This window comes from Bos mutus, chromosome 6 (assembly GCF_027580195.1).
Source record: "Bos mutus isolate GX-2022 chromosome 6, NWIPB_WYAK_1.1, whole genome shotgun sequence".
Classification (NCBI taxonomy): domain Eukaryota; kingdom Metazoa; phylum Chordata; class Mammalia; order Artiodactyla; family Bovidae; genus Bos; species Bos mutus.
In genome coordinates, this window is record NC_091622.1 from 41,945,337 (window position 1) to 41,970,842 (window position 25,506).

Sequence of the window (25,506 nt, forward strand, 5' to 3'; positions counted from 1 at the left end):
GGTCCAGTGGCTAAGACTTTTTGCTCCTAGTGCAGGGGGCTTGGGTTTGATCCTTGGCCAAGGAACTAGATCCCCACATGCCGCAACTGAAGAGTTTGTATGTCACAACTGAAGATCTTGCATGCTGGAAATGAGACCCAGCGAAGCCAAATAGCAACTAAAGATCCCACATGCCACAGCTGAGACCCAGCACAGCCAAATAAATATTTTTTTAAAAAAAGAAAAAAAAATAACTTGTGTTTGAAAAAAAAGAATAAGTAAACCAATATATAAACCACTGAAAGCCACATAAATATAAAAAAATGGTATTAATATGACCAAAGTGATAGGGTGAAAATAAGGTAATTTAGGCAAAGTTTTTAGGCATTTGCATTTTCAAAAAAAATTGTGAGATTAAAAAAAAAAACTTATAGTATTTAAAACAGTATTTACAAAATACGTCACTCCAGAAGCCATTTGATTTACATGCCATCATTAGTGAAGCTAATCATGTAAAAAATCTGATAATTGATTTATGTATAATTCTGGCTAAATTATCCCAATGCACAAACTTCATTAAATTAGAACTAAATGCTTCTGGGACTGTAAAATGTAAAAATGTAAGATTGACACAATGACAAACACCTATTTATTGTATTAAATACAAGCCTGAAACGTTAAGTAGATAGTACAGATTTCAAGAAAATTACACTTCAGATTCCCAAAATGTCTTGCTGGTGCTTTGACATGTGAAACACTGTTTTAGAGGCTTTTTCCAAAATTTATAAAAATGCAACACTTGGGGGATATAAAATACACAAAATCCAAAACTTAAAAGTTTATTCAAAATTCTTTTGAATCCCTAAGGTGGCTGTAAACAGTCTGCTTTTACATGTTCATAGCTTAAAGGAATGTGACTATCACAGTTTATATGGATTTCTTGCCCAGGAAGCCCACCAAGTCTACACAGTAGTTTCGTGTTTCCATAACCCAGTCCTCACATTGCCAGTGCTATCCGTACCCAGCAAGGGTCCCTCCTGCCCACTGCTTTTGATTGGTCCGTTCTGAATGGCCAAGTTCAGGCCATAAGACTTCTGCTGACTTTCGAGTTCAACTACAGTTGGCTTCCTTACTGCATCTTTTTTACTACTAGTTGAAACAGGCTTTTCAAAATTCCTGCTGCTTTTGGGAAGCGTACTACAAGCATCACTGCTATCTTGTTGGGGGGGGTTGTACTGTCTCTCTCTGTAGGCTAAGTACGCCCTCCGACTCCGAGAGTGTCCTTCATTACTGCCCAGCCGACTTTTCGGCAGGCCATTCTGCACACTGCCTTCCACGCTCGTGGGGACGTCGTAGGCATATTCTCTGAGGACCGTGAGTCTGCTGGCCCGGTGCCCTTTACTTCTGTTTTTATGATGGCGGCTTGGGTGCATATTTGTTCGAAATGGAACTTCTAAAGGCGCCACATGCATTTTAATATCATTGTCCATTGAATGTTCTGTCAGACTATTGTCGAGCTGAGGCGTGGCATTCAAAGGTAGGGAATTGGTGTGGCACTGCGCCGCGGCAGCCTGCAAGTTGGTTAATTTGCAGCCCTGGGAGGAGTTTTTGAAGCTTGAAGCACTCTTGTTTGTGCATGAAGATTCTGCACTGCTGTTGGTGCACTTGGGAGCCTCCCCACTCGGCCCGCTGGAGCTGGGGGGCTGCACGTTGACCTGAACTGAATAGGTGCTCCGTCCTGGGCAGCAAGTCATGATCCATGCGAGCCGGACATCCTCCCTGTTGACACAATGGTGAACCACGATGAACGCACTGAGGCTCAAACACGTGGCTCCAAAAAAGAAGCTAAAAACCAAGTCCAAAGGGTAATACAAAGAAACAGCCAAGGCCCCAAACATCCACAGGCCGACATACAAGAGCAAGGTAAGGCTGGCCCCCAGAAGCTGAGCATGGAAGGTGTGTTCGTTTCCCAGGGCCGATGTGGAAATCAGGGACAGGGACATGGAGTCCTGATGATTGACTTCTCCGTTTTCATTGGCTGCCAGCCGCTGCTGCTCCTCGGTGGGCTCCTTCAGCTCGTATTTGCGCTCAGGGTGTCTTTTCAACTGAATAAATATGCTGAGAAAGTACATACAGTTTACGAAAGTGATGAAGCTGGCGGGCCCGTAGAAGGCTCCCAAGGAGGGTTCCCACGCCATCCAGCAACTAGGAAAGAAAACGGAGAACCAGCTCAAATGCTCCATATGTCAAGAAAGTGTTTAAAAAGTTGCAGTAAGCTTTAGTTCCTGGGAAACAGTTCAAGGAACCAACTCAGGTACAAAGAGAACACTGAATACTCACTAGGGTGCATTTGGCCGACTGCCGTAATTCTTGATGTTTGCGGCTGCAGTGATGCCACAAACTATGACGGGTATACCACCACCGATCAGGTAGAACCTAGTAGGGGCAACGATGGAAACAACAGCTCATCAATCTAATTGCTTTAGGTGTACACATTGTAGGATCTCATTTCTGCAGAAGTTATTCCTTAAAGATTAGTCACTATTTCAATAATTCAGGAGAGGTTAACATTTGCAGGCTCCTTTGTTAACAGTAACATTTTTTTTTAAGTTTTTATTTATTCTTGATTTCTTTAGTTTAAAAAAGCGGAAGATCTACCAAGTTTGAGTTGAAGGAAAGCTGATCAGCTTCTGCCACCCTGTGGGCAGGCGAAGTAACACCCAGTTCCTGCAGGTAGGGCTTTGGCTTATACTTGTTTCTTTTAGATTCAGCCAGTGGAGCAGAAAGTTAGTCCACTGCAAAATGGACTTGAAGATCCCACTGTGCCACTGTTCACACTAAAAATGTAACAACATCGTTTATTCATTAATGCCAGGCTAGACCTGCATATTAATGCTTAGCAGGACCTGCTAGATCTAATGTCCTGCTGCTATGTATGCTTATCCTCAGTCAGCTGAAATGGAGGTAAGGAAGGTACCTGGATCCCAGCTGCCCACAGCACTTGGGCCCTTCCTCACCAACTGCCCACAGACCTGCTGGGAGGAACTGAGGAAGACGGAGTGCTAGCTGGTCCTCTGAAGAACAACTTTTGGGGCAGAGAGGAGCAGCTTCTCTGAGTGCTCTGAAAAGATCCTAGGGAACTTCCTGGCCTGGTGAGCTACCCCTGGGTACGCCAGTCTTAACTCTGCATTTGCCAAGTCCAGAGACACAGTCAACATGCTGAATTGGCTTGATAAAGGCAATGTTCACAACGCATTTTCCCATATATTTTTTTCTTAAGTCATGCTTATGGGTACTAAAAATCTTCAATATGATATTACTGCTGAAAAAGACAGCTAATTACTCCCATAAAACTATAACTATGTCTTTTATTCCACAGATTAGAGGAAGGCCAGCATTTGTGACCCTGCCCTTCTTCCTGTTGAACCAATTCATAGCTGCTTCTGACCTGACAAAGAAGCACCAGTTCACCCAAATTTGTCTCGAGTTCCACAGTACTCTCTGCCACTCCTTCCCCACCTCTACTCCAGGACTGCCTGCTACCAACTAATTCTTACTTTAAAGCTTTAAATCTACTTCTCCACTGCTTCTTCCTTCCAGCCTATGTGTATGTTCACGTTTTCTCCATCCTAAAACTTTCCTTCAACTACCACCTTCTTTCTTGCTCCCTTTGGTGACAAACACCTGGAAACAACAGCACCAACATGTGCCTCACATTTATTGCGAGGTGACACTGCTTCCAAGCTACCATGCTACTGAAACTGCCCTCTCTGGGGCCAGCAGACTCAGGACAAGTCCCTGCCCATCATCCATGTAGCCCAGATGCTGAGTTTCCTTAAGCTCCAGAACTCAGGGAAAGGACGGCAGCCTACAGGGTGAACCTGACCGTCTAAAGCAAAGGGTGTACCTACCAGCCACAGAGGACTACATAGGCTTTGGCGCTCAGGCTGCCTTTTACTAAACCCTTTGTGTTTTTAATCACCGAACAGAGAGGAAACCCAACAGAAACAAACAGCTGCATGAGGATGGATCCCTGTCTATTGGCCAAACACCATCACCCTCAGGTCCTTTAACACCAGTGACAGGGGTGTCAAATCGCATCCTAGAATCTGGCTGTGGCCAAGCACTCCTTCTGTCCCTTGCCGCTCACTGAACCACTCTCCCCTCAATCTTCAATGTTCTCTTTCAGTTCTTCCCTTTATCTGCTATGGCCCATCTACTCAACACTGATATGGCCCAGGGATCATTGTTAGCTGACTTTTCCCTGGGAGAGCTCATTCCTTATCAGTGCTTCAATGAACACATGTTAACACATCTCCTGTCCTGTCAAGGGGACACAGAGTGTGTCCTCTCTGCTGAGCACTAGACTCCCCAAATGTAGAATTTCCATGAGAAAGTATGGGTGAGCCCACTTCCCCTGTGCTTACCCTCCCTGGGTCCCCCCACCCACTTTTCCTCTGTGACTTTCTCAGTTGATGGATGCACCATCTGCAGAAGGACCCTAGCCAACTGGAGCAGACAACCTGCAGCCACCTTCAAATCCCCATACAGAGCTCCCAAATGCAGCTAGTCATCACTCCTAGAGAAACTGCCTCAAGTTCCTGAACACGTGTCCTCTCTAACCTCCATGCCACTGTGCCGGTGGAAGTCCTCATCTGTTGTTCAGTCACACAGTCATGTCTGACTCTTGGTGACCCCATGGACTGCAGCACGCCAGGCTTCCCTGTCCTTCACCATTTCCCAGAGCTCGCTCAAACTCATGTCCACCCAGTCGTTGATGCCATCCAACCATCTCGTCCTCTGTCACCCCCTTCACCACTTGCCTTCAATCTTTTCAAGCCTCAGGGTTGTTTCTAATGAGTCCGTTCTTCACATCACATGGCCAAAGTATTGGGAGCTTCAGCTTCAGCATCAGTCCTTCCAAAGAATATTCAGAAGTGATTTCCTTTAGGATGGACTGGTTGGATCGCCTTGCAGTCGAAGGGATTCTCCAAAGTCTTCTCCAACACCACAGTTCAAAAGCATTAACTCTTCAGCACTCAGCCTTCTTTATGGTCTAACTCTCACATCTGTACATGACTACTGGAAAAACCACAGCACTGACTACACAGACCTTTGTCGGCAAAATCTCTGCTTTTTAATATGCTGTCTAGGTTTGTCATAGCTTTTCCTCCAAGAAGCAAGCATCTTTAATTTCATGGCTGAAGTCACCATCTGCAGTGATTCTGGAGCCCAAGGAAATAAAATCTGTCACTGTTTCCATTGTTTCACCATCTATTTGCCATGAAGTGATGGGACTGGATGCCCTGATCCTAGTTTTTTGAATGTTGAGTTTTAAGCCAGTTTTTTTCACTCTCCTCTTTCACCTTCATCAAGAGGCTCTTTAGTTCTTCTTCACTTTCTGCCATAAAGGTGGTGCCATCTGTATACCTGAGGTTATTGATATTTCTCCTGGCAATCTTGATTCCAGCTTGTGCTTCATCCAGCCCAGCGTTTCTCATGATGTACTCTACATATAAATTAAATAAGCAGGGTGACAATACACAGCCTTGAAATACTCCTTTCCCAGTTTTGAAATGGGCAAAAGACCCTATGCAGTACTCATGAGGATCTCCTAATGACCTCAGCAGAATTATTTGTAGATGTCTCCTACTTTCGGGCATTCTAATGTATAGCCCACAATTTAATCTGGCCCTCTAAAACCTGAAACTCAGCTTTTACTCTGAATCACGCTACTCTACACCATAAACCCTAGGTTCCAGCCACAGTCAAACCGCACTTCTCAAATCTGTTCAGCTTGCAATATGATCCTGTATCTGAAGTGCCACCTCTGCCCTTTATGTGGTAGTCAAGCAATTCTTAATAGCCCCCCACTCTCCCTGACCCCTCAGAATTACAGTTCCTCTTTGGCGCTTTCAGAGAATGTACTTCCACTCCAGCTCTTACACAGCTACAGTAGTTCTTCTCACACCTGTCTCCTCACAGACTGTAAAGACCTCAAAGACAGGTCTTCTACCCATTGAGAATAATAATTCACTGACAACTGATTTAAATTATGATATTAGGAATAGCATGACACCAAAACTGTTTTTTCTTTCTTGGAGAATAATGACACTGATACATACTTGAGAAGACTGAAATCTACTAAACGACCTCAAGGAAATAAAAACTAATATTTTCAGAGTCTATTCCATGGCCAGTACCATCCGTCTGAAGTGCTTTACACATTAAGTCACTTATGCCTCACAACAAGTCTATGAAAGAGAATCATTCCCACTTTCTAGATGAGATAGAAAGACAAGAGAGGATACAGAACTTCACAAAGAACTCCCAGCTGCAAGGCTGCTTACAAGTCTATTCTTCCACGTTCCAAAGTTCACTCAGCAATTTTTTGTTATGACCATACTTCATTAAATTTAATATGTGTGGACATTTAACAGAAGATAGTACACGAAGATATTAGATACCTGAGCATTGGTCTTGGTGGAGGTGGCAGCTCATCAGGATCCTGGCATCTTTTAGCTTTTTTAGTGACTTGTTTGTAGATGTTCCGAGCTGTCACTCCCACCCACAGTACTGTAGCAAGAGTGGAATAATGAAGAATTATTCCAACCTAGAAAGAAGAATACATGAACTAAAAAAAAAAAAAAAAAAATCCCCTTTACAATCAAAATATAATAATTGCCAGTAAGCTTCCTCAAAAAGATTGCTAAGTTATTTTGAATTTCTGACTCAGAAACTGTACGAAGGTATATTCTACCGATCCATTCCTTTGCCCGCTAATGAACAAAGAAAGCACTCTAAAAGGCGTATAATAGAGGACTGAATCTATAGTTGAATATAGGAGGCCCATAGACTACAACTTATACCTAAGATGACACTAAACATATCGTGGAATTCACTCCTGGACAACAGTAAACCAAAGCCATGTTTCTCATAGATGCTATGCTATAAATTAGAGTCGAGTTCCTAAAGTCTATTTTAAAGAGGAATGCAGAGGTGAAGGGTAAGTGAGAGTGAAAGTGAATGCCACTCAGTCGTGTCCAACTCTTTGCAACCCCATGGACAGTCCACGGAATTCTCTAGGCCAGAATACTGGAGTGGGGTAGCCTTTCCCTTCTCCAGGGGATATTCCCAACCCAGGGATCGAACCCAGGTCTCCCACACTGCAGGTTGATTCTTTACCAGCTGAGCCACAAGGGAAGCCCAAGAATACTGGAATGGGTAGCCCATCCATCCCTTCTCCAGGGGATCTTCCCGACCCAGGAATCAAACTGGGGTTTCCTGCACTGCAGGTGGATTCTTTACCAACTGAGCTATCAGGGGGACGTCAAGGGTAACTGGAGGGCAAAAGTCACAGTCAACAGAGAATAAACTTTGGAGTCAGAGGCCTGAATAGTTCTAATTCACAGCTTTTATGTATCAAAATGGATGGCAAGCGAGCAGTATAACAGATCGGTGATTATTTGAAATGAGTTAGCTCTGGAATTAACAATTTTGCCTGGTTTTAAAACCAGAATCTACCCCTTGTGACACCTAAGCAAACTCGCAGAATATCTCAAGCACTGTTCTCATTTGTAAACTGAGGATAATATTAAAGTACCATAAGGCTTTAAATAGGACACCCTATATAAAGCATTTAGCACTTTGCCTGGTACATTATACGTGATTAAAAATACAGCAATATCTTTATTATTATTAGGAGTATGGTTTTAAGAAAATAACGTGAACATTCTTGAAATTAATGTTCCTCATGTGAATAGTAGAAAGACTATACATCCATAAGCATCCCTAGGGGTTTTTGTAGGGACTGAAAGGGCACAATATCTGGGACATAATAAGTACTCGAAAGGTGATGGAGAACTGCAATATAGGTAAGTGATGACACTGAGTTTCTCCCAGAGGGATGATGGGGGGCACGTTCACCTTGTGAACTGTGTCTGAAGCAACAGCAGTTAGAAATAAAATTCTAGATAGACAAATATGGGGTAAGAGAGGTTTAAAATCTATTTTAAGAAAAATAAATGCATGGAGCAGCAAGGACATAATTCAATTTTCTTATCTATCTTTTGATCCTTTCTTCTTACACAATGATTACACGTGAACTTCTATCAATGAAAATTTCCAAGGAAAAAGAAAACTTTTTTTAATTCAAAAAGGATGACTCTCCAATCTCAAGAAAATCAAATTGACATCATCAATCCTAGGTAAGTAACAGAACAATCTAGACTGCTGTCTAAGGCTCATGTTAATGAGACATGAACCTCATTAAACTTGGTGACATGGAAGTACACAGATTATTTTGCAGGGCAAACACTAGGGTGGTCACTTGTCCAGGGAAGTCACTGTCCTCTCAGTGACTGAAAGGGCTAAGAGGGTGATCCAGCCTGGCTGAACCAGAGGGTCAGAGTATCTTCATCTTTTAAAAATTTGTTTAATTTTTATTTATTTGTATTTTGGTAGTGTTTTGCAACACAAGGGATCTTAGTTCCCCAATCAGTGATCGAACCTATGTTCCCTGCAATGGAAACATGGATTCTTAACCACTGGACCACCAGGAAAGTCCTCACAATCTCTTCTTCTTACGCAGAAAACTTGCTCCAAGGTTCCTATTAGTTTTACTCACTGCACTAGAAAAGCAAAGCTTACAGATGCAAGTGGAACAAAAAGCATAAAATAACCCTCTGAGCTATCTGGAGTCACATCAAATGTTGTAAATAAAAATAGTATAATTGGATTTGGTGCATAAAAACCAAAACATTCAAAACCAATCAATGATATTGACTCAAAATGGTTTCCTCTGTTTCTACAGTGTTCTCCGATGTAGAGGTCAAAAGAATGAGACAAGGCTTCAAATAAGCTTCAAAACAGAAGTTAAAAATATTTTCAACACAGGAGGTGCAAGATGGAGAATTTTCTTGTTTTAGATCTAATAGGTAAAACTCAACCTTTAGATTTTGAAGTGTTTCCTATGGCATTTCAAAATTTGCAGAGAAGTGTTCATACTTAAAAGATACTAGAGCCTTCCAGTTAAACAATTATTACCAATAGTGGAATTTTAGGGGTCTAATGGTACCTGGTAATAGTCACATAAGCAACTCACCAAACGTTCCATAAGACAGAATAAAGGAGGCACTGAGGTCTAGTCTAGCAGCAATGGTATTCCTATCTTTTGGAAAAAGTTGCTTCCTATTTGGGATTCCCAGGTGGCTCAGCAGTAAAGAATTCACCTGCCAATGCAGGAGACGCAAGAGACGCATGTTTGATCCCTAGGTTGGGAAGATCTCCTGGAGAAGGGAATGGCAACCCGCTCCAGCATTCTTGACTGGAAAGTCCCATGGACAGGGGAGCCTGGTGGGCTACAGTCCATGGGGTCACAAAGAGTCAGACACTACTGAGCACACATATGTGCTTCCTATTTTATTCTCCATCGGACACTTGGGCTATACTTGAAATACAACCTCTCTGTCACAATTTCTCCCAAATAAATCAGATACATGTGGGAAATTTGTAAATAGTTTGGAAATAATCTAATTTATAGGGCATGTAAATGATTCATTAAATGCAACAGATTAGAACTTAAGAAAGTCACCTTACCTCAAGATATCAATTTTCAAAGGTGCAAAATGGATACAAAAAATTATCTTGAAGAGTTGGACTTTATATGTTACCTAACCATAAACATTCACATACCAGAGATGAGACATTTTAACAGTTGGGTTTTTAACCACCAACAAAACCTATAATAATGCAGCGTACACAGCAAGTGTGCAAAAAAATCATCTTTAATACTCATAGTCTGATATGAATACATATAAAAATTAAGAGCATCCACTACTGAATGCTTGCTGCTGCTGCTGCTACTTCTAAGTCACTTCAGTCGTGTCCGACTCTGTGCAACCTCATAACCCCATAGACGGCCTCCTACCAGGCTCCCCCGTCCCTGGGATTCTCCAGGCAAGAACACTGGAGTGGGTTGCCATTTCCTTCTCCAATGCATGAAAGTGAAAAGTGAAAGGGCAGTCGCTCAGTTGTGTCCAACTCTTAGCGACCTCATGGACTACAGCCCACCAGGCTCCTCCGTCCATGGGATTTTCCAGGCAAGAGTATTGGAGTGGGGTGCCACTGCCTTCTCTAGAATGCCTGCTATGTATGCCAAAATGTATTAGACAATTTTTTATGTGCTTCTATTTTATCCTCTTAGTGTCACAATTTGCTTAGTGCTACAGACAAGGAGATGGAGGCTGAAAGAAGTTAAATCATCCTCTAGAGGCCACATGGAGAGTGGTGGGGCAGCAACTCAAACCCAAAGCCTGAGACTCTTCTATTACATCATCCTGGTCCTCAATAATAAGAAGGCAGTGTTAAGGGTGGGGATTGGCAAGGAATACTCAAAGAGACTGTCATTTGAATCAGGGCTCTGCCACCCAAAGGCCCTAGACTTGGGGCAAGTTATTTCAATTCTCTAAGACTCAATTTCCGTACTAATAAATATGAGTAAGAACTACCTCCTAGGGTTAATGTGAAAGTTAACATAACATACTTGCAGTAGCTGGCAAGTAGAAAGCTCTTAACATCCATGGATTGAATCTCCCTGTGTATCCTATGTGCCCGTGCAGCAGTCCTCTGGATAACAGACCAGAAGACACCTGAGAAGGTCGGCTGGCACAATAGTTAACAGATGAAATCATGGAGTGGTAAAGCAACATGGTACCCTAAATATTTGTAGCCAAATCCTTTCACTGCATAGCTAGGAAACCAAGGACCAAAAACTAACGATCACACAGTTATCTGGCAGCACATCCTGACCCAGAACCCAGATCTCCTCCAAACCCTGTTGAGTCAACAGCCTCTTCTACTCTATCACTCAACTTCTCAGTTTCCCTTTGGCTCCTTTTGCAAAAGAAAGTTCAAGGCTACAGCATGCACCCATGGCACCACCCAGAAAGGATGACATAAGAACCAGAGTGCGAAGTCCCTGGCTGGTGGGGCCTTTAATAACCTCGGCCAATTACTTCAGGGAAGAAACTGCATTAGAACCTGTTCACACCATTCATAAAATACATGAGCTCTAAAAGGGAGATATGCCAAAGACACCACCGATCATGTGCACCTAAGAAATGCATGTAGAAGATGCACACTTCAGGGTTCAGTTTTAGAGACGGAAGACGAGCCCACCCCATTATTTTGCAGAAGAAACATGAAGCCCCTACTAGGTTAAGGGGCTGTCCAGGTGTCTAAGTAGGTAAAGAATCTGCCTGAAATGCAGGAGACCCAGGTTTGATTTCTGGGTTGGGAAGATCCCCTGGAGAAGGAAATGGCAACCCATTCCAGCATTTCTTGCCTGGGAAGTCCCATGGACAGAGGAGACTAGCAGGTACAGTCCATGGGGTCACAAGAGCCAGACACAACTGAATAAACAAACCACCACCACTAGGTTTGTTCATGACAAACATGAGTTTGAGCAAGCTCTGGGAGTTGATGATGGACAGGGAAGCCGGGAATGCTGCAGTCCATGGGTGGCAAAGAGTCGGAGATGACTGAGCAATTGAACGGAACTGAGGTTAAGAGACAAGCCACACAGACCGTTCTGGCAGACACAGCTGGCTACTAACTGAATAAGTATTAGAAAGATAAAGTGAAGCAAGTCATGTCTGAGTCAGAAATAATAAGAATGATGCTATCTATGTCTTTCACAGAGGAAGAACACTGTAAAAAAAAAAAAAACAGAAGAAAACAACATATGAAAACATCTAGAAGCCTGCCCACCTCACACTTTTTCAGGTAATTCTTTACCTAATAGACATTCATTCTTGAGGCCCTGAAAACTCAGTGTACTTTCCTATCCTTTTCATTCTAGAAATGGTATAAAATACCATTCAGGATGATGAAAGGCAGTCATTTCTACTATGGCCTCTTTCTGTTCATTTCCTTAGTGAAATAAATTTATGTGTCTACTTCCAGAAATCAATGAGTATTTTTAGACAGAATTGAGACTATTACCACCATTGTGTGTTGAGTACTCTAATAGTCTACGTTCAAAACAACTCCAGGGTTGAATGAGTTCTACTATTTGCACACAGAGGCCATTTTTGTTCATTTACCCAGTATCTGCTGAGCACCTACTATGTGTCAGGTCTTATACTGATCCTTGGATGAACACTGGTGAATTGAATCAGTACAATCCCCGTCCCTGTAGAGCTTCGAGTCCAGGGACAACAAATAGGTAAATGCTAGTCAATTATGCCAGTCAATTACAAAGTTTTGCAGGCACTATGGAATGTTAATCAGCAGCAAAGGATAATGAGGGGAAGAGGTGGAGGGACTGCATCTCTAAAACAGTAAACTGAGACCTACAAAGTAAGTGGGAGTCACCCAGGTGAAGAAGGGAGAAAACACTGAGAAAAGAGAAGCACTATCTTCTGTACACGTATTAAGTTGATTTGGGATCCATTACCTAACTTCTTGTAGGCTTCAAACAAGTTTGATTTCAGATGTATAGTAATGGCCCTAATACAGGGGAATATTCTGCACAGCTAAGAGATAATTATACCAATAACCATCATAATAATAGCTTACATTACTGAGCACTTACTGTATACCTGGTACTCTGGAGTCATTTAATTCTCTCAACAATTCCTATATACACACACACATACATATTTGAAACTGTTTTACATGAAGAAAATATTGGATTCATCATCAGCCTTAGGTTAATGACACATTCTAATGACTGAGCTGAGCACACAAGCATGGCCTGCCTTTATTTAGTTTCTTAAATAGTTATTTATGTGTCCACGAACCTATCAATAAGACAAAAGGCAGGATCTTGACAAAAGCCTGTATCAGCACCTAAGAACCCCTTCACCCAAGGTATCATCACCGTTTATCCTGTGCTTATCATCCCTTTGCTTTCTTTCTTAAGATTTTACTGCACCTATGTGTTTTCATTAAAAGTACGCTGTTTCATTTTAGTTATGTTTGTCTTTATAAAGAAGAATATCAGGATGAATGTAATTTATGGGACTTAATTTTTTCACTTATATTCCTGAGACTGACTCACACAGCTACGCCTTGTTGTAATTCATTAACTTTGACTCTTGCATAATATCACCATTTATTCATTCACTCTCTCAGTGATGGGCACTTGGGTTGCTTCCAGGTTTCCGCTACGGTGTAGACTGCTGCTATGAATATTCACAGGCACTCACTCTAAGCCCTGTAGTGGGACTGTGTAAAAGTTTACCTGTATAAGGTAGAGCTCCTGGAGTCATCCACTTACATTCCTACCCAGTATGTATAAAATATGTGGATCCACGTGTTCTTCAATACTTGGCACTGCCAGGCTTAATTTTTGCTGACAGAAAAGGCATAATATGGTAGCGATCTGAATTTGCACCTCCGTCACCACCAATGCCGTGTACGCTGGTCCTGTGTCTCTTCTCTTATGAAATGCCTGTCACTCTCACCACTTCTCCAACTGGGCTGTTTGTGGCATTCTCACTGATTAGTTTTTAATACATACATTTTTTAATTCTAATGCTCTGTCAGTAATTATGTATTGAGAATTCATGCTGTGATATGCTTAGTCGCGCAGCCGTGTCTGACTCTTTGTGACCCCATGGACTATACAGTCCAAGGAATTCTCCAGCCCAGAATACTGGAGTGGGTAGCCTTTCCCTTCTCTAGGGGATCTTCCCAACCCAGGGATTGAACCCAGGTCTCCCGCACTGCAGGCAGAGTCTTTACCATCTGAGCCACCAGGGAAGCCCATATGTACTGAAAATAGTGTCTTCTAATGTGGAACTTGTCTTTTCACTTTCCTTACGAATCTTCATTTTTTAAAGAAAAAGATATTTTTAGTCAAAAGTACATTCTTTCTTTTCTAGTCATATTTAAGAAATCCCTCCTTATCCCAAGGATTATGATATTTTCTAATATAAATTTTAACACTTTCATTTAGACTTGTAATATTTAATCTACCCAAAGCTGACTTTTTTAACATGGCATGAAGTACAGATCCACTTTAATCTTTTTTTCCACATAGATTTTCCTCAGCTCCCTTAACTGGACAATGGTCTGTCTTTCCCCAGCTGATGAGACACGTAACATCTGTCTCATACCAAATCTCTGCATGGGTCTGCTTCCAAGGCTGCTATTCTACTGTGCTGGTCCATTTATCTATCCCTACTCTGATGCACAGTTTTAATTCCAACAGCCTCAACAGTTTGGGTGATTAGAAGACTTTCTGCTGCTGCTGCTAAGTTGCTTCAGTCGTGTCCGACTGTGCGACCCCATAGACGGCAGTCCACCAGGCTCCCCCATCCCTGGGATTCTCCAGGCAAGAACACTGGAGTGGGTTGCCATTTCCTTCTCCAATGCATGTAAGTGAAAAGTGAAAGTGAAGTCGTTCAGTCGAGTCTGACTCTTCGCAACCCCATGGACTGCAGCCTACTAGGCTCCTCCGTCCATGGGGTTTTCCAGGCAAGAGTACTGGAGTGGGGTGCCATCACCTTCTCCAAGAAGAATTCCTACTCTACTATTTTTCAGAAGTATCCTAACTATCACTGATCCTTCTTTACTTTCATATAAATTTAAGGACCATTTTATTGAGTTTCATGAAAAATTCTCTTATCTACAGATTAATTTAGGAGGAACTGCTACCTCTCTGACTTTAACTTTTCCTATCCTTGGACCTAGTGTATTTCTCCATTTATTTAGGTCTTCTTTAATATACACTAAAATTTTACCTGCAAATCTTGAATATTTTTATTATTTCTAAGTACTGGATATTTTTTGATACTACATAAATGTTACCTTCTCATTAATTATGTTTTCTCTTGGTTACATTTCTGCATACTAGCAGCACACTTTGTATATTAAACTACATAAAAAAACTACATACATAGGAAACAAGTTTTCCTATTTTTCTAATAATTTATCTGTAAATTACTTTAGCTTTTCTAATGCAAATAGTCTCATCATTTGACAACAACTCAATTATTATTCCTAACTTACAGGTGAGAAAATTGAGACACAGAAATGTTAAATATTGATATCAGGATCAAAGATAATTGTAGTCCTATGTTCACTGCAGTGTTACAACATTCAAGAGCTGGAAACAATCTAAATGTCTACTGATAGATGAATGGATAAAGAAAATGTGGTGTATGCATACAATGACATACGTATTCAGTCTTAAAAAGCAAGAAATCCTGTGACATACTACAACATGAATGAACCTTGAGGATATTATGTTAAATGAAATAAGTTAATCATGGAAGGAAAAGTACTGCATGATTCCACTGATATAAGGTATTTATGAAGTCAAGCTCACAGAGACAGAAAGTAGAATGGTGGGGCCAGGAGGTGAGGGGAAGGGATACAGGAGGTGGCCGTTTCGGAGGTCTAGTTTCAGCCACGCAAGATGAAAAAGTTCTAAAGATCTGCTGTATGTCCTTAGAGTTAAATCACCATACAACACACTTAGAAATTGGTTAAGAGGGTAGATCTCATTATCTGCAATTAAAAAAAAGTTGAACAAATTGCCCATAAAAACACTGGAAAAAGCAGAACTGACATCCAAATCCACGTAATCTGAACTGTGAATTTCTATGTGACACTGTTTGCTATGATGCACATAGAAAATAATATGCAAATAAATACAATTTTATGTATTTCCTACTCATATGTTAAAAAGTTTTGTTTTTTATACTTATACTATTAGAACACTGTTTACTAATGCTATATATGTAATCATTTACTTGAAATTAAGAGTTGAAGATTTTTAAATTCTTCATATTTACCATACCTAGGAAGTTTCTTGTTTTTATATCTTATAGTTAAAATCTTTATAATTCCTGTTTCCATAAATAGATAAGATTTTTAAAATCCTGTCAGAAAATGTTACTTCTTCAGGTATATCAGAATTTTATAAACTTTTAAAACTCAACGTTTGTCATTATAACAGACATAACAAGCAGCACAAAATTCCCAAAGATAAAAAGACAAGCTCCATAAGTCATATATCCGTTGTGAAATTATAATTCAGAACTTGAAGTATACTGCTGAATTATTTAAGTAACATTCAGGTTAACTTTAATTAGCTAAGGAAAAAAAGCTTTAAAGAAACAATTTTCCTTTTACAGTCAATGAAACATATGAAATTACTTTTTAATACCAGTATATTTTTTTTATTTTACTTTTTCACTTTGACTTACAGCTTGGCAGACGCTGGCATTTCTAGTTTGACTTATTCCTCCCACAAAGACCACACAGGTCAGAAAAATATGAAAGCACAAATTCACAAGCATGTGCCAGCCTTTGAGACTGATTCTAATCAAACTGTTAAAAGAAAAGGGAAAAAATTAATACTCGGGTTATATACTTGAAGCTGGACATCTCCAAGTTAACATACCTAATTCATACAAGGCCAAATGTAAATGTGCAAACATTTTATTAAAACATACTATCACACACACATACAGGTTTTGAGAAATCCCTCAACACAATACAGTTTCTTAACATTTAACTTTATACACTAAAAAAGACAAGTCAAATGGAACTACTACAATCCACTAAAGGCTACACAAATTCTCCATAATAAGAAATCGTCCGCTTTTGTTAGTTATGATGTCTTATGACAGATGGATTACTTGTTTGCTTCCCAGAAATTTCTACAAGGTGCCAATCTCTAATTTTCCTGACCTACTAGGATAACACGGTCTAAACAACCAATGCATTTCCTCGTGGCCTTTCATAATGAAATGCTCAAGTCTTTCTTTCTTATATCAAAATCTCCTTGTTTCTTAACTAAATGTCAAGAAATGTCATATATGTCCAGCTTAAAGAGGAAAATACATTCTAGCAAAACCTCTTGAAAATGTATTTCTGCTTAGCAAATCCTTTCAGTTCATTATATCTTACCATAAAATAAAAATTTCTGTACCTTTGCCTCTAATTAACAAAAACCATATCCCACACTTAAATGCCACAAGCTTTCTTAAATGCCATGTGTAAAAGAGACTATCACAACAGGCAAAAATTTATGAAATAGAAATAATACCACAGTCTGGTTCAGGGAGATACCTCTGCAGGTAACCAGGCTCCACTTTGACCTCACCCTCATGCCCCACTCCCCAACACACACTTCCCATGTTCTTTGCCAGGTACAAACCCAGCAGGATGACTGGACGCTGCAGAAGATGAGTTTATCACCACATGCACTTATTATTTATGTCTTGACTTGCATGAAGAAGGCCTGGAGGTACTCTAAAGTAACTGCCCTTACTTTGGAAGGACAGCATGGTATTAAATTAGGTATAAAATTAGGATAACATTTTATCCTAATTAAATGTGAAATAACGTCCACAGGCCTCTGCAGTCGGTTTCATTTCTTACCTGTGATGGTATATGTAACTGACGATGACCGCTAAGAGGCACAAGAGAAGAATGACAGCAGTCGTGTAGACCACAGGGTGCAGGAGATGGGCTGCCTGGGTGTAGAATTCGGATCCCGTCAGATCCTGAAGGGAAAATGAAAGCATTATTCTAGGAATGCTGCTCTGCACAAAGTTGTTGGGATTTTCTCAGGGGCTAAAATATACCGATAAAGAGAACTCTGGCCCTTGGATCTCTTCATTGTATCCAAGGGCTATGTTTCATGCCATTTTCCTCACACATTACTATGCCCTCCTAACTTGTACTGTGTTAACTACTCATGTAGTATGTATAGACACATACATGCACACATACACACACACTCTTCTTACAACAGACTATCTGCTTTATAAACGTGAACACTGACTCTCCTTTGATGGTAGTGTTGAGGGAAAGCAGTGATTTAGAAGGTCAACCACAGACTTCAGCCTTTTTAATGCCCTCGGTTTCCGTGATGGTTCAGACGGTAAAGAATGCAGGAGACCCAGGTTCGATTCCTTGGTCAGGAAGATCCCCGAGAGAAGGGAATGGCAACCCACTCCAGTATTCTTGCCTGGAGAATCCCATGAACAGAGAAGCCTGGTGGGCTACAGTCCATGGGGTTGCAAAGAGTCAGAAGTGACTGAGCGACTAGCACTTCACTTTCACCCAACGTGTCACTCTGCATATTCACCAGCTAATAAGGTACAAGACAGCAGCAGTATCTCTTAGTCAATAAAGCCTAACCTCCCGCAGTCAAGTTCAACAAATATGAATGGACCAGACACTGTGCGAAGGACAGGGATGCAATGCTAACCCATGATTCTTGCTCTTGAAGAGCTGAGAAGTCACAGGGTCCTCAGACACACAATGAGATCACAACCATGTTTGATCAACATAAGGGCAGCCCTGTGACTGAGCGCTTAGAGATCAAATACCAGTAATAACAAATAAGAATAGCAGATCACTCACAGAGCATTTATCCTAAACCAGGCACCGTGCCAGCACCCTACACAGAATAACCCTATAAGCTAGGTATATTGTTAGTCCCGTTTTATAGCTTAAAAAACTGAGGCACAAAGAGGTTAAGGGCTGGGAAGATCAGATCTGAAAGAGTTTGTGGCTGCCAAGGCTCTGCTCCCTAAAACAAAGCAGACAGTGACGTCCTAAAACGAAAACACCATTCACCTGAAGGCTTCCTTCCTGACAAAGGACTGGGGCAGGCTTGGAAGATGTCTCTCCCGGGGCCCCGGACCCCAAGCCAGACAACCAGGGTGTCAGGAGACAAAGCCACAGATTCACCAGGTCCTTTCACCAAATTCTCTTTCTACACCGATTCTGAAAGCTAGAAAATGACAGCTGGACGTGGAAAGGAGTTCACAGTGGGATGCATCTCTAGTCAGGAAGTTATTAAGATAATTCTTAAAACTAGAAAAACCAAGATGTGAAGACAGGAAGGAATGGGTGAGACACACGAGGAAACTGACGGCTCAACAGAGGAGGAGGAGGGAGGGAAACAGCACACTTTCCTGGGGAGAATCAGTGCTCAATTGTGTATAATTACACAGCCAGAAAGATCTATCCGAACACCTTCGCAAATCCTTCATCATTAACAAATGACTAACAGAGGCCACAGAGCCTGACAAAAGTCAGAGTTAATGAGAAACTGGAGGCACAGCAGGGGAAATTCCACTCCAGCCCACGGTCAGGAGTCACAAGCCTGTACTTCATCTACGTATTTGATAAATGCCAGCTGGGTGACCACCATGGCCAGGCACTATGCCAAGTACCAGGTATTCAGGGAAACACAGGATCTCTTGGGGGCTGACAGTCTATAAACTAAGACCCGAAAGGGAAAATACAAGACAGAAACCTACAGCCACCATTCTGAACAACCTGTCCTTGTAAGATGCCCATGGTCTATGGTACACAGTTTCAACATATCAATACTTGCATTCTGCTAAAAATCCAGAATGTTAGAAGAGAAATTCAAAGACGACTGGGGCAACAAGAGCCAGTTAGACGCTAGCTGGAGTGGACAGATTCTCCCTCGTTTCTATGAAAAGCTTCTATTCCCGTGGAGAATAAATGAGGACAAACTTTCAGCGTCTAGGATGTGGTCTCTTCACTCTTTCTGTGCACTGCCTGTTTTTCAATCCTTCAGGAAATGTTCCAAGAACACTTTGCCACCACTAGCTGTATGATCTGGGGCAGTTACCCCACAGTAAAATGGAGACACCACAGTCATCTCATCTGGCAGGGTCTGGGGAAGGGGCAGAACCTGTGTATGCTTGCCTTCCACAGGCCTTTGCAGAGAATAACAAAACACAGGTGGCTGGATATTATCCAACAAAACATCAGACAAACTGCCAGTTCAGTTCAGTTCAGTCACTCAGTCATGTCCGACTCTTTGCAACCCCATGAACCGCAGCACAACAGGCCTCCCTGTCCATCACCAACTCCCGGAGTCCACCCAAACCCATGTCCATCGAGTCGGTGATGCCATCCAACCATCTCATTCTCTGTCGTCCCCTTCTCCTCCTGCCCTCAATCTTTTCCAGCATCAGGGTCTTTTCAAATGAGTCAGCTCTTCTCATCAGGTGGCCAAAGTACTGGAGTTTCAGCCCCAACATCAGTCCTTCCAAAGAATACCCAGGACTGATCTCCTTCAGAATGGACTGGTTGGATCTCCTTGCAGTCCAAGGGACTCTCAAGAGTCTTCTCCAACGCCACAGTTCAAAAGCATCAGTTCTTCGGCGCTCAGCCTTCTTCACAGTCCAACTCTCACATCCATACATGACCATAGGAAAAACCATAGCCTTGACTAGATGGACCTTTGTTGGCAAATTAATGTCTCTGCTTTTTAATATGTTATCTAGGTTGGTCATAACTTTTTCCAAGGAGTAAGCATCTTTTTATTTCATGGCTGCAATCACCATCTGCAGTGATTTGGGAGCTGAAAAAAATAAAGTCTGACACTGTTTCCACTGTTTCCCCATCTATTTCCCATGAAGTGATGGGACCAGATGCCATGATCTTCATTTTCTGAATGTTGAGCTTTAAGCCAACTTTTTCACTCTCCTCTTTCACTTACATTTTATACAATATTTATGGTTAAAAGAATTCAGTTTTTTCAAAAGCCAATGAATGTGACATAGCATGAGCAGGAAGCTGGATGTTGACACAGAGGACCCAGAATGTTAAAACTCCAAAGTAGTCCTGGAGGAAGGAGCAAGTACTACTGACTGTCGCACAGGGGCATTTTTGTTGTCACAATAAATAGACCTTTCTAAATGAAAGAGAACCCCTGGCAAGGTGTGAAGAGCCAGAGAGTTAAGAGCTCAAGCTTTGCAGACCAAAGGCAAAATTGAGGTTATTATGCAGGTACTTATTAACCACTTAAAATATAATCTTTAAAACTTGGAAACCATTTCTAGCTTTCCAGCATTTAGAACATCAAACAAACAAATGAGAGCTGACTGGAACAGGCCTGTGGATCAAATATTTGCCAGGGTTTGCAGACTCCATTACTGGTGTAAAGGAGACAAATCAAGTTAATAAAAACTTGATCTTGTATCTTGATGACAAAATGTAAGAGAATTTAAGGCCGTATAAGACAACTGAGAAGATCAGGATAGGAAAGAAGAGAAGTTAAAGACTAAAACAAAAGAGGTAAAGTAGAAATCTTAAGTTAAAACTATTTTCAATTATATCCATCAACAAATAGAGGCTTTGTGATACTGTAACAAAAACACAGGTGAAAGGAGTCCACAGGCACAGATTTCCAAATATAGAACAAATGAAGCCCTGGCGATGCAATGTGCAGCAAGGGACTACAGTTAATAATAATACAGAAGTTTGAAAGCTGCTCAAAGAGTAAAGCTAGTTTATACCATATGAGAAAAAAATTGTAACTGTATACTGATGGATGTTAACTAGACTTATTGTGGTGATCATTTTATAATATACACAAATACTGAATCATTACATTGTATACCTGAAGCTAATAAAATGTTGTATGTCAATTATACCTCTACTGAAAAAAAAATCTACCGGTTCAGAAAGACACATATCAAAAGACTTCAATCTCTTTAATCTCACAGAAACCCATGATTCTTGCTTTTATTCTTTTTATAAATCAAATCACTTCCATTACAAAAAAATTACCAAATACATTGTCCAAATGGCCACTAGGAGACACCCATGGAAGAAAAGTACAAAGTGTCATTCACATTTGCAATACCGTGATACATAACATAGGAAAAGTCTGCCTCTGGTGCTTATTCAACCACAGTCCATCACTAAATGGTGATCTTAGTCACTCTTACATATGGTGCAAAGTTTAAGGGCTTCCCAGATGGCGCTAGTGGTAAAGGACCCACTTGCCAAAGCAGGAGACATAAGAGACGTGTGTTCAATCCCTGGATCAGGAAGATCCCCTGGAGGAGGGAATGGCAACCCACTCCAGTATTCTTGCCTGGAGATTCCCATGGACAGAGGAGCCTGGTGGGCTACAGTCCATGCGGTTGCAGAGTCGGACACAAATGAAGTGTTATTACTACTACTACTAAGTTTAAGAAAACAGGCCAGAAAATGGAAAGTGAAGTTCACCAAAATAAACTACACCAATTCAGAGAATATTAAAACATGTAAAAAGTGTGTTAAAAACTACAAAAGTACTTATTATTAAGGAACCAAATAAACGGAAGAAGAGCTTTTGAAATTTTTATTAACCTGATAGAGATTGATACCATAGTTTTAGCCTGAGAATTACTAAATATAAGATCACTGCTGCTGCTGCTAAGTCGCTTCAGTCGTATCTGACTGTGTGACCCCGTAGATGGCAGCCCACCAGGCTCCCTTGTCCCTGGGATTCTCCAGGCAAGAACACTGGAGTGGGTTGCCATTTCCTTCTCCAATGCCTGAAAGTGAAAAGTGAAAGTGAAGTCGCTCAGTCGTGTTCGACTCTTAGCGACCCCATGGACTGCAGCCTACCAGGCTCTTCCGTCCATGGGATTTTCCAGGCAAGAGTACTGGAGTGGGGTGCACTAGCAGTTTTAAATAATTTACTGGCATCACATCAATAATAATTATAAATTAATTATGGTTTAAACTCATCAAGATCTAAACAATGGAAGGAAGACCAAAGAAAAACATCTCAGTTTGCCTCTGTCAGAGTATAAGTATTTTAAAAAGAGTTTGGCAATAAAATAAAATTTTAGAAGAGATTTAAAATTAAAAATGTCTTTAAAAAAATTGAGACTATGTCTGTTTCTTTTAATTTTTCCCCTAAGAAACAAGGAATCATTTCAAGATTTTAATCCTCCTAACATACACCACCACCCTTATGGCAGAAAGTGAAGAGGAACTAAAAAGCCTCTTGATGAAAGTGAAAGTGGAGACTGAAAAAGTGGGCTTAAAGCTCAACATTCAGAAAACGAAGATCAGTCCAGGTTCAATGCACGATGCTGGATGCTTGGGGCTGGTGCACTGGGACGACCCAGAGGGATGGTGTGGGGAGGGAGGAGGGAGGAGGGTTCAGGATGGGGAACACATGTATACTAACTAAATAATTTTCTATTAAAGAAAAAAAAAATATAGCTGATTTACAAAAAAAAAAAAGAAAACGAAGATCATGGCATCTGGTCCCATCACTTCATGGGAAATAGATGGGGAAACAATGGAAACAGTGTCAGATCTTATTTTTGGGGGCTCCAAAATCACTGCAGATGGTGACTGCAGCCATGAAATTAAAAGATGCTTACTCCTTGGAAGGAAAGTTATGACCAACCTAGATAGCATATTCAAAAGCAGAGACATTACTTTGCCAACAAAGGTCCATCTAGTCAAGGCTATGGTTTTTCCTATGGTCATGTATGGATGTGAGAGTTGGACTGTGAAGAAGGCTGAGCACCGAAGAACTGATGCTTTTGAACTGTGGTGTTGGAGAAGACTCTTGAGAGTCCCTTGGACTGCAAGGAGATCCAACCAGTCCATTCTGAAGGAGATCAGCCCTGGGTATTCTTTGGAAGGAATGACGCTAAAGCTGAAACTCCAGTACTTTGGCCACCTCATGCGAAGAGTTGACTCATTGGAAAAGACTCTGATGCTGGGAGGGATTGGGGGCAGGAAGAGAAGGGGATGACAGAGGATGAGATGGTTGTATGGCATCACTGACTCGATGGATGTGAGTCTGAGTGAATTCCGGGAGTTGGTGATGGACAGGGAGGCCTGGCGTGCTGCGATTCATGGGGTCGCAAGGAGTCGGACATAACTGAGCAACTGAACTGAACTGAACACACACCATACACAAAAGTCAGTTCCGGTTGAATCACAGACCTAAATAGATAAAACACATTTAAAGCTTCTTAAGGCAAATAAAGGAAAATAACTTCATAATTTGGGGGTAAGCAAAGACTTCTTAAATAGGACATAAAACCCATTAACTACTAAAAAAATTTAGAAAAATTAGAAACTCTGCTTATAAAACGACAACATTAAGAAAAAAGGGAAAAAGGCATGCCCATAGACTAAATGTTTGTGTCACCCAGCTAAAATTCACATGTTGAATCCTAACCTCCAATGTGATATTATCTTGAGGCGGTGCCTCTGAGAGGTGATTAGGTCATGAGCGTGGAGCCCTTATAAACAGGATTAGTGTCCCTTTATAAAAGAGACACCTGAGAGTTCCCATGCCCCCTCCACCACAAGAGGATACAGAGAAAGGACAGCATTTATGAAGCAGGAAGCAGGCCTTCACTAGACAAATAATCTGCTAGCTTCTTGATCATGGACTTAAGCCTCCAAAACTATCAAGACCAGCTTGACAAGCAGGGTTTTTGAAAGCACAATACAGTCAGAGAATAAGAAACGAGACACAAGAATTTAGAGAAAAACGAGGATCAGGGGACCAACGTGGCTCCAAGGTGAAGGTCCCGAAACTGAATCCAAGGCAGCTTTATTATACTTTCAGCTGTGAATGAAAGAATAAGCGGGGAGTTAAACTATAACTCATGTGGCCTTCAGGGCCAAAGAACAAAATGATCATCAACCACTGAGTAATTACGAAACAGTAATCAATAACAAATCAGTAACTAAGACTAATATTTTTATCTATAGATTTTTTCATCAGATACACAAAACATGTGACTCTGAGACGACAGTTGAGAAACAGTCTGGGGTCAGTTTTCCGACCCCAGGATCATATCTTGTTTTCAAGGTTATGAACTGTTCCCTCTGGACTTGTTCCAAGAGTCTCATGCCTTATAGCATCCAGTTTACCAACAATTATAAATTTCTTTTGCAGCCCTTGCCAGAGGCTGTTTTTTTTTTTATTCTATGAAAAAAAAATTTTTTTTTCTTCTGTTTGTAAATGACCTAGTCTGTGATATTCTGTTGTAGCAGCCTGAACTGATTAAAACAAGTCATGAACTGGGAGAAGATTTTTGCAACACATAAATCTAACAAAGAGATCCTATTCAGAGTTCATGAAGAATTCCTATAAGCCAGTAAGAAAGCAACAGACAATCAAATTAAAAATATGTAAGATTTGAGGAATAACTTCACAAAAGGGCTACTCAAACTGTAATATGAAAATGAAGAGGTACTCAATATTATCAGTTACCAAAAAACAAAAATTTTAATTTTTATCTTATTTAAATTAAAAAAATTTTAAAAAGTGAAAAAACTTAAAAAATTAAAACCACAATGATCTATCACAGCACAGCCACCAGAAGACCAAAACTAAAGATTAAGAATACCAAGCACTGGGAAGGATATAGAGCAATTAACACTCATTACTGGTGAGACTACACCAATAAAACCAGTTTGATCAATTGCATGGCATTACTTCTCACAGCATACAGATGCCTACAACTTAGCAATTCCACTCCTGTATGCACATGTCCATCAAAAAACATGTTCCTAAATTATTTTGTTGTTGTTGTTCAGTTACTCAGTCGTGTCTGACTCTTTTCGACCCCATGGACTGCAGCATGCCAAGCTTCCCTGTCCTTCACTATCTCCCAGAGTTTGCTCAAACTCATGTCCATTGAATCAATGACGTCATCCAACCATCTCATCCTCTGTCACCTCCTTCTCCTCCTGCTC

At 41.0% G+C, this 25,506-nt stretch overlaps 1 protein-coding gene across 4 annotated transcripts in view; it reads right to left on the bottom strand.

Annotated features, from left to right (window-relative positions):
* Positions 1 to 243: 243 nt before the first annotated feature.
* ADGRA3 (adhesion G protein-coupled receptor A3) overlaps positions 244 to 25,506 on the bottom strand; it is a 134,887-nt gene continuing 109,624 nt past the window's right edge. For all 4 annotated transcript variants that reach the window (XM_070372206.1, XM_070372204.1, XM_005897098.3 and 1 more), the window contains 5 exons: positions 17,380 to 17,504; positions 16,200 to 16,323; positions 6,447 to 6,592; positions 2,320 to 2,415; positions 244 to 2,184 (listed from right to left, as the gene is read on the bottom strand). In XM_070372206.1, the coding sequence (XP_070228307.1) occupies positions 942 to 2,184; positions 2,320 to 2,415; positions 6,447 to 6,592; positions 16,200 to 16,323; positions 17,380 to 17,504 (1,734 nt within the window). In that variant the 3' untranslated portion in view covers positions 244 to 941. The remainder of the gene's footprint in view (positions 2,185 to 2,319; positions 2,416 to 6,446; positions 6,593 to 16,199; positions 16,324 to 17,379; positions 17,505 to 25,506) is intronic.